This window comes from Pristiophorus japonicus, chromosome 8, assembly GCF_044704955.1.
Source record: "Pristiophorus japonicus isolate sPriJap1 chromosome 8, sPriJap1.hap1, whole genome shotgun sequence".
Lineage (NCBI taxonomy): Eukaryota > Metazoa > Chordata > Chondrichthyes > Pristiophoridae > Pristiophorus > Pristiophorus japonicus.
Window position 1 is genome coordinate 18,601,804 of NC_091984.1, and position 13,831 is coordinate 18,615,634.

General features: G+C 44.4%; 1 protein-coding gene across 1 annotated transcript in view; it reads left to right on the forward strand.

Annotated features, from left to right (window-relative positions):
- Positions 1–13,831, forward strand: part of pigk (phosphatidylinositol glycan anchor biosynthesis, class K) — a 128,446-nt gene that overhangs the window by 31,034 nt on the left and 83,581 nt on the right. Inside the window, exons 7-8 of the mRNA XM_070886545.1 lie at positions 472–589; positions 13,244–13,354. Of these exons, the coding sequence (XP_070742646.1) occupies positions 472–589; positions 13,244–13,354 (229 nt within the window). The remainder of the gene's footprint in view (positions 1–471; positions 590–13,243; positions 13,355–13,831) is intronic.

A 13,831-nucleotide genomic window follows, 5' to 3' on the forward strand; every position in this document is an offset into this window, starting at 1 on the left:
CCTCCGACAGTGCAGCAGTCCCTCAGCATTGCACTGGAGGGTCGGCCTAGATTTTTGTGCTCCAGTCTCTGGAGTGGGGATTGAACCCATGGCTATCTGACTTCGAGGCGAGAGTGCTACGAACTGAACCATGGCTGACTACTGAGGGAGTGCTGCAATGTCAGAAGTGCCGAACACAGAAAACAGATGATCTGGTCGTTATTTCATTGCTTTTTGTGGGCGCTTGCTGTCGCGTTTCCTACACTACAGCAGCGATTACTCATCAAATGGCTGTAAAGTGCTTTGCGACGTCCTGAGGTTGTGAAAGGTGCTATATAAAGGAAAGTGTTTTCATCACTGGAGAGCTACCAGTTGTTTTCATTTGTGCTTCTTCAATGGTCTAAGAGAGAGGGGAGCCTGCGGAGACTGCTTTGAACGTACAGATGAAACGAGGCTTTGCTGTAAGACTTGATGAGTGTTTGCTTTCTCCAGGTACCATGAATTGCTTTTCATCATTGACACTTGCCAGGGGGCCTCCATGTATGAAAAATTCTATTCTCCTAACATTATGGCTCTGGCTAGCAGCCAAGTTGGAGAGGACTCCCTTTCAGTAAGTTTGCGGCTCTGTTGAATGTATGATTAATGATAATATGTGTAGAAACAGGAAATGAAAAAAATATGCAGCAAGCATCTAAAGAGAGAAAAGACAGTTTTTTCTGCTTCGTGTCCTTACAGAATCATAGAATCTTACAGCATGGAAGGAGGCCATTCGGCCCATAGAGCAGTGGTGCTTAGTCCCACATCTCCACGCTTTGTCCGTAACTCAGCCTCAAGTACCTGTCCAACTCCCTTTTAAAATTATGTATGGAATCATCTTCCACCACCTTTTAAGACAGAGCGTTCCAGATCCCGACCCTTAGTGAAAACAAAATTCTCCTCCGCTCCCCTCTGGATCTTTTGCCAATGATTTTAAATCTATGACCTCTGTTATTGACCCACTCGCCAGAGGGAATAGTTTTTCTCTTATCTACTCTATCAAAACCCCTCACGTTTTTGAAAACATCTATTAGGTCACCTCTAACATTCTCTGTTCTAAGGAGAACAGAACTAATTTTTCCAATTTCTCCTCAGAACTGAAGCCACTCATTCCTGGTAAGCCTCCTAGATCCCTTTTCTAAGTCCTTGCATCTATCCTGGTGCCCAGAATTGTCCGCAATATTCGAGCTGAGGCCTAACCAGTGATTTATAAAGTTCCAGCATGATCTCTTTGCTTTTATATTCTAGGCCTCTATTTATAAACCCAAGTAACCCATTTGCTTTTATAACCGCCATATCAACCTGCCCTGCCACCTTCAAGGATTTATGTATATGGGCACCAAGGTCACCACTGCTGATCTACATTTTTCAAAATTGTGTCTTTCCGTATTTACCTCCCAAAGTGCATCACTTCACACTTCTCTGCATTGAACTCCATCTGCCATACTTCGGCCCATTTTACCATCCTGTCTGACGTCCTGAAATCTACAACTATCCTCATCACTATCTACTACATTGTCAGGTTTCATATCATCTGCCAACTTTGTAATGCTGGTCCCTACACCTGAGTCTAGGTCGTTTAAAATTTGAAAAGACTAATGGACCTAAACCTGACCCTTGTGGTGTCAGCTGCAGCTCAGCCAGCAGCACTCTCACTTCAGAAACTTGTGGATTCAAATTCAACTTCACAGCCCAAAATCCAGGCCGACACTCTCGTGCAGTACTGGGGGGAGTGCTGCACTGTTGGTAGCGCCGTCTTTCGAGTGAGATGTTTAACCGAAGTCCCGTCTGCCCCCTCAGGTGGACGTAAAAGATTCCATTACACTACTTGAAACAGAGCAGGGGGAGTTCTCCCTGGTGTCCAGGCCAATATTTAATCATCGACCACCGTCGCTTAACCCCAGATTATCTCATCACTGTTTGTGGGCACTTGCTGCCGTGTTTCCTACATTACAGCAGTGATTACACATCAAAAGTACTTTGTTGGCTGTGAAGTGCTTTGGGACGCCCTGAGGTCGTGAAAGGCGCTATATAAATGCAAGTTCTTTATTCGTTAGAGCTGGAAACTGAAAAATAAATCTTCCAGTGCCCAGTTTTGATGAATGACCCGCACCCAAGTTGTTAACCTGTCTTTTCTCTCTTCTCTGATGCAGTCAGCCTTGGCTCAAGAGACTTGAGCACATAATCTAGGCTGACACATGTGCTTTGGAAGTGGAAGTGGAGCGAGATGGATACTGATAATCAAGTGAAGTGAATTTTTGTGATAAAGGTGGAAAACTTTCAGAGAGAGGATTTTCTGGAGACTTTTTGAAGGCAGAATAGTTTTGGAAAGGTGTGTAGCGGCTGAAATATTTAATGACTGCATATAGTGTTCCAGCCAGAATGGAGATGATTGAATAATTCCCCCGTCAATCACACCCGTTGACTGGACTGCTGAAAGTAACTGGGGTTGTTTTATATTGTGTAACTCTCCTCCACTCACTGCATTTTGCTGGAGAAATAATCCTGCTGTGCTCAGGAAGCTCTGTTTTACTGTAGTTTCTGATCTACACTGGCTCCTGGTCCGACAACGGCTCCATTTTAAAATCCTCATTTGTTTTCAAATCCCTCCATGGCCTCACCTCCCCCTATCTCTCTATCCCCCTATAACCCTACAAGCCTTCGAGATCTCTGCACTCCTTTAATTCTGGCCTCTTGCGCATCCACGATTTTAATCGCTGCACCATTGTCAGCCGTGCTTTCAGCTGCAGAGGCCTCAAGCTCTGGAATTCCCTCCCTAAACCTCTCCGCCTCTCTTCTTCTCCCTCCTCCTTTAAACCTACCTCTTTGACCAAGCTCTTGGTCATCTGCCCTAATTTCTCCTTATGTGGCTCGGTGTCAAATTGTGTCTTATAATACTGCTGTGAAGTACCTTGGGATATTTTACTACTTTAAAGGCGTTGTACAGCAATACAAGTTGTTGCTATTACTATTGTTAATCGTTTTGCTATGTTAAATGCCCAATATAAATGTAAATTGTTGTTAGAGCTTTGGTCATGAGTGTGCTGTACTCGGTTGAGTCACTCGCCTCTTGTTTGCTATAGTTTGAGTAAATTAAAACCACAAGTCCCGCCCTGCCTCAAACTTACTAGCTGACTCAGCAGTATCGCTATTCACTCTGATATTTAACATCTGAAGATGGAGCAGGGAGCAATCAAGAGTCGGAGAGATGGAAGCAAATGGGTTTGGGGGCAGGGTGCAAGATTTCACAAATGGTGGGGCGAGTCTAGTGAGGGACTTGCGGACTGGGCCGCAGTGAACCGTGGAACTAGGCAACGCTGGAGTAGGGGGGGGTGGTCTTTGTGCAGTCCGAAGAGGTGAATTAAAGTTTGTGAAGAGTGGGAGGGTGAAGGGGCCGGTGAGGCGAACATTTGTGGGGGGGGGGGAAAACAATCTTCAAGGGATAGAAACATATAGAAACATAGAAAATAGGTGCAGGAGTAGGCCATTCGGCCCTTCTAGCCTGCACCGCCATTCAATGAGTTCATGGCTGAACACTCAACTTCAGTACCCCATTCCTGCTTTCTCACCATACCCCTTGATCCCCCTAGCAGTAAGGACTTCATCTAACTCCTTTTTGAATATATTTAGTGAATTGGCCTCAACAACTTTCTGTGGTAGAGAATTCCACAGGTTCACCACTCTCTGGGTGAAGAAGTTCCTCCGCATCTCGGTCCTAAATGGCTTACCCCTTATCCTTAGACTGTGACCCCTGGTTCTGGACTTCCCCAACATTGGGAACATTCTTCCTGCATCTAACCTGTCTAAACCCATCAGAATTTTATATGTTTCTATGAGGTCCCCTCTCATTCTTCTGAACTCCAGTGAATACAAGCCCAGTTGATCCAGTCTTTCTTGATAGGTCAGTCCCGCCATCCCGGGAATCAGTCTGGTGAACCTTCGCTGCACTCCCTCAATAGCAAGAATGTCCTTCCTCAGGTTAGGAGACCAAAACTGTACACAATACTCCAGGTGTGGCCTCACCAATGCCCTGTACAACTGTAGCAACACCTCCCTGCCCCTGTACTCAAATCCCCTTGCTATGAAGGCCAACATGCCATTTGCTTTCTTAACCGCCTGCTGCACCTGCATGCCAACCTTCAATGACTGATGTACCATGACACCCAGGTCTCTTTGCACCTCCCCTTTTCCTAATCTGTCACCATTCAGATAATAGTCTGTCTCTCTGTTTTTACCACCAAAGTGGATAACCTCACATTTATCCACATTATACTTCATCTGCCATGCATTTGCCCACTCACCTAACCTATCCAAGTCGCTCTGCAGCCTCACAGCATCCTCCTCGCAGCTCACACTGCCACCCAACTTAGTGTCATCCGCAAATTTGGAGATACTACATTTAATCCCCTCATCTAAATCATTAATGTACAGTGTAAACAGCTGGGGCCCCAGCACAGAACCTTGCGGTACCCCACTAGTCACTGCCTGCCATTCTGAAAAGTACCCATTTACTCCTACTCTTTGCTTCCTGTCTGACAACTGCACAAAGTAGGCAGTGGTGGAAATGAGGTAGGGGTATCAGTGGTTATGGGTCAGATGTTTGACAGAACATCAGGGCCTATGTTTGCATGACCTCTTGCTGAGTTTCTGCCAGCCAGGCTGGTTGATGAAGTCGAAGCCAGAGACATACGAGTGCTGTCTTCACTTTTACACTTTAGGAAATTTTGGTTTATCCAACATCAATGACTTGCATTTATACAGCGCCGCCTATTTCTACCTCTGTATCATTGCCTGTCTTCGCCCCTGCCTCAGCTCATCTGCTGCTGAAGCCCTCATCCATGCCTTTATTACCTCTAGACTTGACTACTTTGACGCATTCCTGGCTGGAGGTGATCCAAAACTCGACTGCCCGTGTCCTGACTCGTACAAAATCCCACTCACCCATCACCCCTGTGCTTGCTGACCCACATTGGCTCTCGGTTAAGCAATGCCTCTATTTCAAAGTTCTCATCCTTATTTTCAAATCCCTCCATGGCTTCGGCCCCTCCCTATCTCTAATCTCCTCCAGCCCCACAACCCCTCGAGATGTCTGAGCTCCTCTAATTCCTTGAGCATCCCTGATTATAATCGCTAAACCATTGGTGGCTGTGCCTTCTGTTGCCGAGACCCCAAACTCTGTAACTCCCTGCCTAAACCTCTTCACCTGTCTTCCCTCCTTCAAGACACTCCTTAAACTATACCTCTTTGACCAAGCCTGTGTTAATTTCTATTTATTCATCTCTGTCAAATTTTTAATCTCATAATACTCCTGTGAAGCTCCTTGGAATGTTTCACTATGTTAAAGGCGCTATATATAAATACAAGTTGTTAATGTAGTAAAACATCTCAAGGTGCTTCACAGGAGCGTTATCTGACACAATTTGATACCACGCCACGTAAACATAGAAACATAGAAAGTAGGTGCAGGAGTAGGCCATTTGGCCCTTCGAGCCTGCACCACCATTCAATATGATCATGGCAGATCATGCAACTTCAGTACCTCATTCCTGCTTTCTCTCCATACCCCTTGATCCCTTTAGCCGTAATGGCCACATCTAACTCCCTTTTGAATATATCTAACAAACTGGCCTCAACAACTTTCTGCGGTAGAGAATTCCACAGGTTCACAATTCTCTGAGTGAAGAAGTTTCTTCCCATCTCAGTCCTAAATGGCTTACACCTTATCCTTAGAGTGTGACCCCTGGTTCTGGACTTCCCCAACATCGGGAACTTTCTTCCTGCATCTAACCTGTCCAATCCCGTCAGAATTTTATATGTTTCTATGAGATCCCCTCTCATTCTTCTAAATTCCAGTGAATATAAGCCTAGGCGATCCAGTCTTTCTTCATATGTCAGTCCTGCCATCCTGGGAATCAGTCTGGTGAACCTTTGCTGCACTCCCTCAATAGCAAGCACGTCCTTCCTCAAGTTAGGAGACCAAAACTGAACACAATATTCAAGGTGTGGCCTCACCAAGGCCCTGTACAACTGCAGTAAGACCTCCCTGCTCCTATACTCAAATCCTCTCGCTATGAAGGCCAACATGCCATTTACCACCTTCACCGCCTGTTGTACCTGCATGCCAACTTTCAATGACTGATGAACCATGACACCCAAGTCTCGTTGCAGCTCCCCTTTTCCTAATCTGTCGCTATTCCGATAACATTCTGCCTTCCTGTTTTTGCCACCAAAGTGGATAACCTCACATTTATCTACATTATACTGCATCTGAAATGCATTTGCCCACTCACCTAACCTGTCCAAGTCACCCTGCAGTCTCTTAGCATCCTCCTCACAGCTCACACTGCCACCCAGCTTAGTATCATCTGCAAACTTAGAGATATTACATTCAATTCCTTCGTCTAAATCAGTAATGTATATTGTAAATAGCTGGGATCCCAGCAATGAACCGTGCGGTACCCCACTAGTCATTGCCTGCCATTCTGAAAAGGATTTGTTTATTCCTACTCTTTGCTACCTGTCTGCCAACCAGTTCTCTATCCACGTCAATAAATTACCCCCAATACCATGTGCTTTAATTTTGCACACTAATCTCTTGTGTGGGACCTTGTCAAAAGCCTTTTGAAAGTCCAAATACACCACATCCACTGGTTCTTCCTTGTCCATTCTACTAGTTACATCCTCAAAAAATTTTAGGTTTGTCAAGCATCATTTCTCTTTCATAAATCCATGCTGACTTTGACCGATCCTGTCACTGCTTTCCAAATGCGCTGCTATTTCATCTTTAACAATTGATTCCAACATTTTCCCCACTACCGATGTCAGGCTAACTGGTCTATAATTCCCTGTTTTCTTTCTCCCATCTTTTTTAAAAAGTGGGGTTACATATTAGCTACCCTACAATCCATAGGAACTGATCCAGAGTCGATAGAATGTTGGGAAATGACCACTAATGCATCCACTATTTCTAAGGCCACTTCCTTAAGCTCTGGGATGAAGACTATCAGGCCCTGGGGATTTATTGACCTTCAATCCCATCAATTTCCCTAACTCAATTTCCTGACTAATAAGGATTTCCTTCAGTTCCTCCTTCTCGCTAGACCCTTGGTCCCCTAGTATTTCCGGAAGGTTATTTGTGCCTTCCTTAGTGAAGACAGAACCAAAGTATTTGTTCAGTTGGTCTGCCATTTCTTTGTTCCCCATTATAAATTCACCTGTTTCTGACTGCAAGGAACCTACATTTGTCTTCACTAATCTTTCTGAAAAGGGAGGGTGAACAGCCAGTTGTCGTGGTGCATATTGGTACCAACGATATAGGTAAAAAAAAGGGATGAGGTCCTACGAGATGAATTTAAGGAGCTAGGAGCTAAATTAAAACGTAGGACCTCAAAAGTAGTAATGTCAGGATTGCGATCAGTGCCACGTGCTAGTCAGAGTAGAAATCGCAGGATAGCTCAGATGAATACATGACTTGAGCAGTGGTGCAGCAGGGAGGGATTCAAATTACTGGGGCATTGGAACCGGTTCTGGGGGAGGTGGGACCAGTACAAACCGGACGGTCTGCATCTGGGCAGGACCGGAACCAATGTCCTAGGGGGAGTGTTTGCTAGTGCTGTTGGGGAGGAGTTTAACTAATGTGGAAGGGGGATGGGAACCAATGCAGGGAGACCGAGGGAAACAAAAAGGAGACAAAAGCAAAAGATAGAAAGGAGATGAGTAAAAGTGGAGGGCAGAGAAACCCAAGACAAAAAACAAAAGGGGCCACTGAATGTAAAGGGGCTGCAGAAGGGGTCAAAACTAAAAATCATGGTTTAAAAACTAGTATTAAAACACTCTACCTAAACGCACGCAGCATTCGAAATAAAGTAAATGAGTTGACGGCACAAATCATTACAAATGGTTATGATTTGGTGGCCATTACAGAAACGTGGTTGCAGGGTGGCCAAGACTGGGAATTAAACATACAGGGGTATCTGACAATTCAGAAAGATAAACAAGAAGGGAAAGGAGGTAGGGTACCTCTGTTAATACAGGATGATATCAGGGCAGTTGTGAGAGACGATATTGGCTCTAATGAACAAAATGCTGAATCATTGTGGGTGGAGATTAGAGATAGTAAGGGGAAAAAGTCACTGGTGGGCGTAGTTTATAGGCCCCCAAATAATAACTTCACGGTGGGGCAGGCAATAATCAAGGGAATAATGGAGGCATGTGAAAAAAGAACGGCAGTAATCATGGGGGATTTTAACCTACATATCGATTGGTCAAATCAAATCGCACGGGATAGCCTGGAGGAGGAATTCATAGAATGCATACGGGATTGTTTCTTAGAACAATATGTTACAGAACCTACAAGAGAGCAAGCTATCTTAGATCTGGTCCTGTGTAATGAGACAGGAATAATAAACGATCTCCTGGTAAAAGATCCTGTCGGAATGAGTGATCACAGTATGGTTGAATTTGTAATACAGATTGAGGATGAGGAAGTAGTGTCTCAAACGAGCGTACTATGCTTAAACGAAGGGGACTACAGTGGGATGAGGGCAGAGTTGGCTAAAGTAGACTGGAAACACAGACTAAATGGTGGCACAATTGAGGAACAGTGGAGGACTTTTAAGGAGCTCTTTCATAGTGCTCAACAAAAATATATTCCAATGAAAAAGAAGGGTGGTAAGAGAAGGGATAACCAGCCGTGGATAACCAAGGAAATTAAGGAGAGTATCAAATTCAAAACCAATGCGTATAAGGTGGCCAAGGTTACTGGGAAAATAGAAGATTGGGAAAATTTTAAACAACAGCAAAGAATGACTAAGAAAGCAATAAAGAAAGGAAAGATAGATTACGAAGGTAAACTTGCGCAAAACATAAAAACGGATAGTAAAAACTTTTACAGATATGTAAAACGGAAAAGAGTGACTAAAGTAAATGTTGGTCCCTTGGAAGATGAGAAGGGGGATTTAATAATGGGAAATGTGGAAATGGCTGAGACCTTAAACAATTAATTTTGCTTCGGTCTTCACAGTGGAAGACACAGAAACCATGCCAGAAATTGCTGGTCACAGGAATGTGGAAAGGGAGGACCTGGAGACAATCACTATCACTAGGGGGGTAGTGCTGGACAGGCTAATGGGACTCAAGGTAGACAAGTCCCCTGGTCCTGATGAAATGCATCCCAGGGTATTAAAAGAGATGACGGAAGTTATAGCAGATGCGTTTGTTATAATCTACCAAAATTCTCTGGACTCTGGGGAGGTACCAGCGGATTGGAAAGCAGCTAATGTAACACCTCTGTTTAAAAAAGGGGCAGACAAAAAGCAGGTAATATAGGCCAGTTAGTTTAACATCTGTCGTGGGGAAAATGCTTGAAACTATCATTAAGGAAGAAATAGCGGGACATCTAGATAGGAATAGTGCAATCAAGCAGATGCAGCATGGATTCATGAAGGGGAAATCATGTTTAACTAATTTACTGGAATTCTTTGAGGATATAACGAGCATGGTGGACAGAGGTGTACCGATGGATGTGGTGTATTTAGATTTTCAAAAGGCATTCGATAAGGTGCCACACAAAAGGTTACTGCAGAAGATAAAGGTACGCGGGGTCAGTGGAAATGTATTAGCATGGATAGAGAATTGGCTGGCTAACAGAAAGCAGAGAGTCGGGATAAATGGGTCCTTTTCAGGTTGGAAATCGGTGGTTAGTGGTGTGCCACAGGGATCGGTGCTGGGATCACAACTGTTTACAATATATATAGATGACCTGAAAGAGGGGACAGAGTGTAGTGTAACAAAATTTCCAGATGACACAAAGATTAGTGGGAAAGCGGGTTGTGTAGAGAACACAGAGAGGCTGCAAAGAGATTTAGATAGGTTAAGCGAATGGGAAGGTTTGGCAGATGGAATACAATGTCGGAAAGTGTGAGGTCATCCACCTTGGGGGAAAAAAAACAGTGAAAGGGAATATTATTTGAATGGGGAGAAATTACAACATGCTGCGGTGCAGAGGGACCTGGGGGTCCTTGTGCATGAATCCCAAAAAGTTAGTTTGCAGGTGCAGCAGGTAATCAGGAAGGCGAATGGAATGTTGGCCGTCATTGCGAGAGGGATGGAGTATAAAAGCAGGGAGGTCCTTCTGCAACTGTATCGGGTATTGGTGAGGCCGCACCTGGAGTACTGCGTGCAGTTTTGGTCGCCTTACTTAAGGAAGGATATACTGGCTTTGGAGGAGGTACAGAGACGATTCACTGGGCTGATTCCGGAGACGAGGGGGTTACCTTATGATGATAGATTGAGTGGACTGGGTCTTTACTCGTTGGAGTTCAGAAGAATGAGGATGATCTTGTAGAAACATTTAAAATAATGAAAGGGATAGACAAGATAGAGGCCGAGAGATTGTTTCCACTGGTCGGGGAGACTAGAACTAGGGGGCACAGCTTCAAAATACGGGGGAGCCAATTTAAAACCGAGTTGAGAAGGAATTTCTTCTCCCAGAGGGTTGTGAATCTGTGGAATTCTCTGCCCAAGGAAGCAGTTGAGGCTAGCTCATTGAATGTATTCAAGTCACAGATAGATAGATTTTTAACCAATAAAGGAATTAAGGGTTATGGGGAGCGGGCGGGTAAGTGGAGCTGAGTCCACGGCCAGATCAGCCATGATCTTGTTGAATGGCGGGGCAGGCTCGAGGGGCTAGATGGCCTACTCCTGTTCCTAATTCTTATGTTCTTATGTTTTTCTCTTCACATATCTATAGAAGCTTTAGCAGTCAGTTTTTATGTTCCCTGCAAGCTTACTCTCATATTCTATTTTCCCCCTCCTAATTAAATCCTTTGTCCTCCTCTGCTGAATTCTAAATTTCTCCCAGTCCTCAGGTTTGCTGCTTTTTCTGGCCAATTTATATGCCTCTTCCTTGGATTTAACACTATACCTAATTTCCCTTGTTAGCCACGGTTGAGCCACCTTCCCCGTTTTATTTTTACGCCAGATAGGGATGTACAATTGTTGAAGTTCATCCATGTGATCTTTAAATGTCTGCCATTGCCTATCCACCGTCAACCCTTTAGGTATCATTCGCCATATATCCTAGCCAATTCGCGTCTCATATCGTCGAAGTTACCTTTCTTTAAGTTCAGGACCCTAGTCTCTTAATTAACTGTGTCACTCTCTATCTTAATGAAGAATTCTACCATATTATAGTCACTCTTCCCCTGCACAACAAGATTGCTAATTAATCCTCTCTCATTACATAACACCCAGTCTAGGATGGCCAACTCTCTAGTTGGTTCCTCGACATATTGGTCTCGAAAACCATCCCTTATATACTCCAGGAAATCCTCCACCACCATATTGCTACCAGTTTGGTTAGCCCAATCTATATGTAGATTAAAATCACCCATGATAACTGCTGTACCTTTATTGCACACATCCCTAATTTCCTGTTTGATGCCATCCCCAACCTCACTACTACTGTTTGGTGGTCTGTACACAACTCTCACTAACGTTTTCTGCTCTTTTGGTATTCCATAGCTCTACCCATACAGATTCCACATCATCCAAGCTAATGTCCTTCCTTATTATTGCGTTGATCTCCTCTTTAACCAGTTATTATGACAGGTGACCAGAAGCTTGATGACAGAGGTAGGTTTTAAGGAGTGTCTTGGAGGAGGAGAGAGAGGTAGAGGCTGAAGTGTTTGGGGATGGAATTTCAGAGGTAAAGGCCTCAACGACTGAAGGCACGAAGGCCAATGGTGGAGTGAAGGAAATCGGAGATGTGCAAAATTCCAGAATTGGAGGAGCGCAGCGATCTCTGAAGGTTGTAGGGCTGGAAGAGGTGTTGGCTTCATTTAGGAACATGGGAACATAGGAAGAGGAGTAGGCAATTTAGCCCCTTGAGTCTGTTCTGCCATTCACTGAGATCATGGCAGATCCGTTGCCTAACTCCATATACCCACTTTTAAGCTATAGCAAAATTCAGCTCAATCAGAGCTTGAATCGAAACCTACAGATGGGTACTTGCTGTTTCAAAGGTACTTGCTGTTTCAAAGGTTGAAAGATTCCATCATTCAATAAGATCATGGCTGATCTTCGACGTCCACTCCACTTTCCTGCCCAATCCCCATATCCCTTGATTTCCTATGAGTCCAAAAATCTATCTCAGCCTTGAATATACTCAACGACTCTGCATCCACAACACTTTGCGGTAGAGAATGCCAAAGATTCACAGCTCTCTGAGTGAAGAAATTTCTCCTCATCTCAGTTTTAATGCCCCCTAGTTCTAGACTTTCCAGCCAGCATCTACCCTGTCAACCCCGCTCAGAATCTTAGACATTTCAATGAGATCACCCCTCATTCTTCTAACTCCAGGGAGTATAGACCAATCTTCTCGATCTCTCCTCATAGGACAACCCTCTCATCCCAGGGATCAATCCAGTGAACCTTTGTTGCACTGCCTCTAAGGCATGTATGTCCTTTCTCGGATAAGGAGACCAAAACTGTGCACAGTACCCCAGGTGTGGTCTCACAAAGCCCTGTACAATTGTAGTAACACTTCCTTACTCTTGTATTCCAACCCCCTTGCAATAAAGGCTAACATGCCATTTGCCTTCCCAATTGCTTGCTGTACCTGCATGCTAACTTTGTGTTTCCTTTATGAGAGCACCCAAATCTCTCTGAATACTCAATATTTAATAGTTCCTCACCATTTAAAAAAAATATTGTTTTTCTATTATTCCTGCCAAAGTGAATAAGCTCACGTTTCTCCACATTATATTCCATCTGCCACTTTATTGCCCAATCACTTAACCTGTCTATGTCCTTTTGCAGGCTCTTTGTGTCCTCCTCACAATTTATTTTCCCACCTAGCTTTGCGTCGTCCGCCAACTTGGATGCATTGCACTCGGTCCCTTCATCTAAGTCATTAATCGAGATTGTAAATAGCTAAGGCCCCAGCACTGATCCCTGTGGCATGCCACTAGTTACAGTGGGAGAAAGTGGGAAGGGAAGGCTGGAATACTTGATATCGTTTCTGAATGGTTTCAGCTGTCACTCAGCAGAGGCTGGTTAGTTCACAAGGACTGTTGTGGTGTATTAGTTAGTGAACAGTTTGAAGCAAGTCTAATTATTCGTTGTTGAAGTCTCTAAATAGTCCAGTTCTTTCTCAGGTTTTCACACTGATGGAAATCTCACTTCTTTCCCCACAGACTACTTAACGTTTTATCTATCTTTCTATTAGCACCAGCCAGATCTTGCCATCGGGGTCCATCTGATGGACAGATACACTTATTATCTCCTTGAATTTTTGGAAGATATTCGCCCAGCCAGTCAGAATAACATGAACGACTTGGTAAGTAGCCTTGATGCAGGAAGATTCTATTGGGTTATTCCTATGAAGGTGTCAGTTTCGCTCTTGCCTGAGTCAGAAGATTGTGAGTTCCAGTTCCACTTCACAGACTTGACCACATAATCTAGGCTGACACTCCATGGACTAGGCGGCTTCTCAGGCTGACAAGAGCAGAGGCAGGTGGCTCCAGCCTCACTAAGCCAGGGGCGGACATTAAGAATGGCAAAGTAGCGAAGGGCTGCAGCTGCCCATAAAACGGTGCTGTTAGTGACTATTGCTTTCAGGAGAGGAAGGAAGCAAGTGCGGTGAGGGCGACTTTCACTCAGAATATTACTGCAGAGTCTAATTGGATCGCCTGTTCAAAGAGCCGACACGGGCACGATGGGCTGAATGGCGGCCTCCTGTGCTGTATCATTCCATGATAGTACAGCAATGCCAAAGTTAGAATCATACAGCAGAGCTCTTTCCCCACAGCCCTGC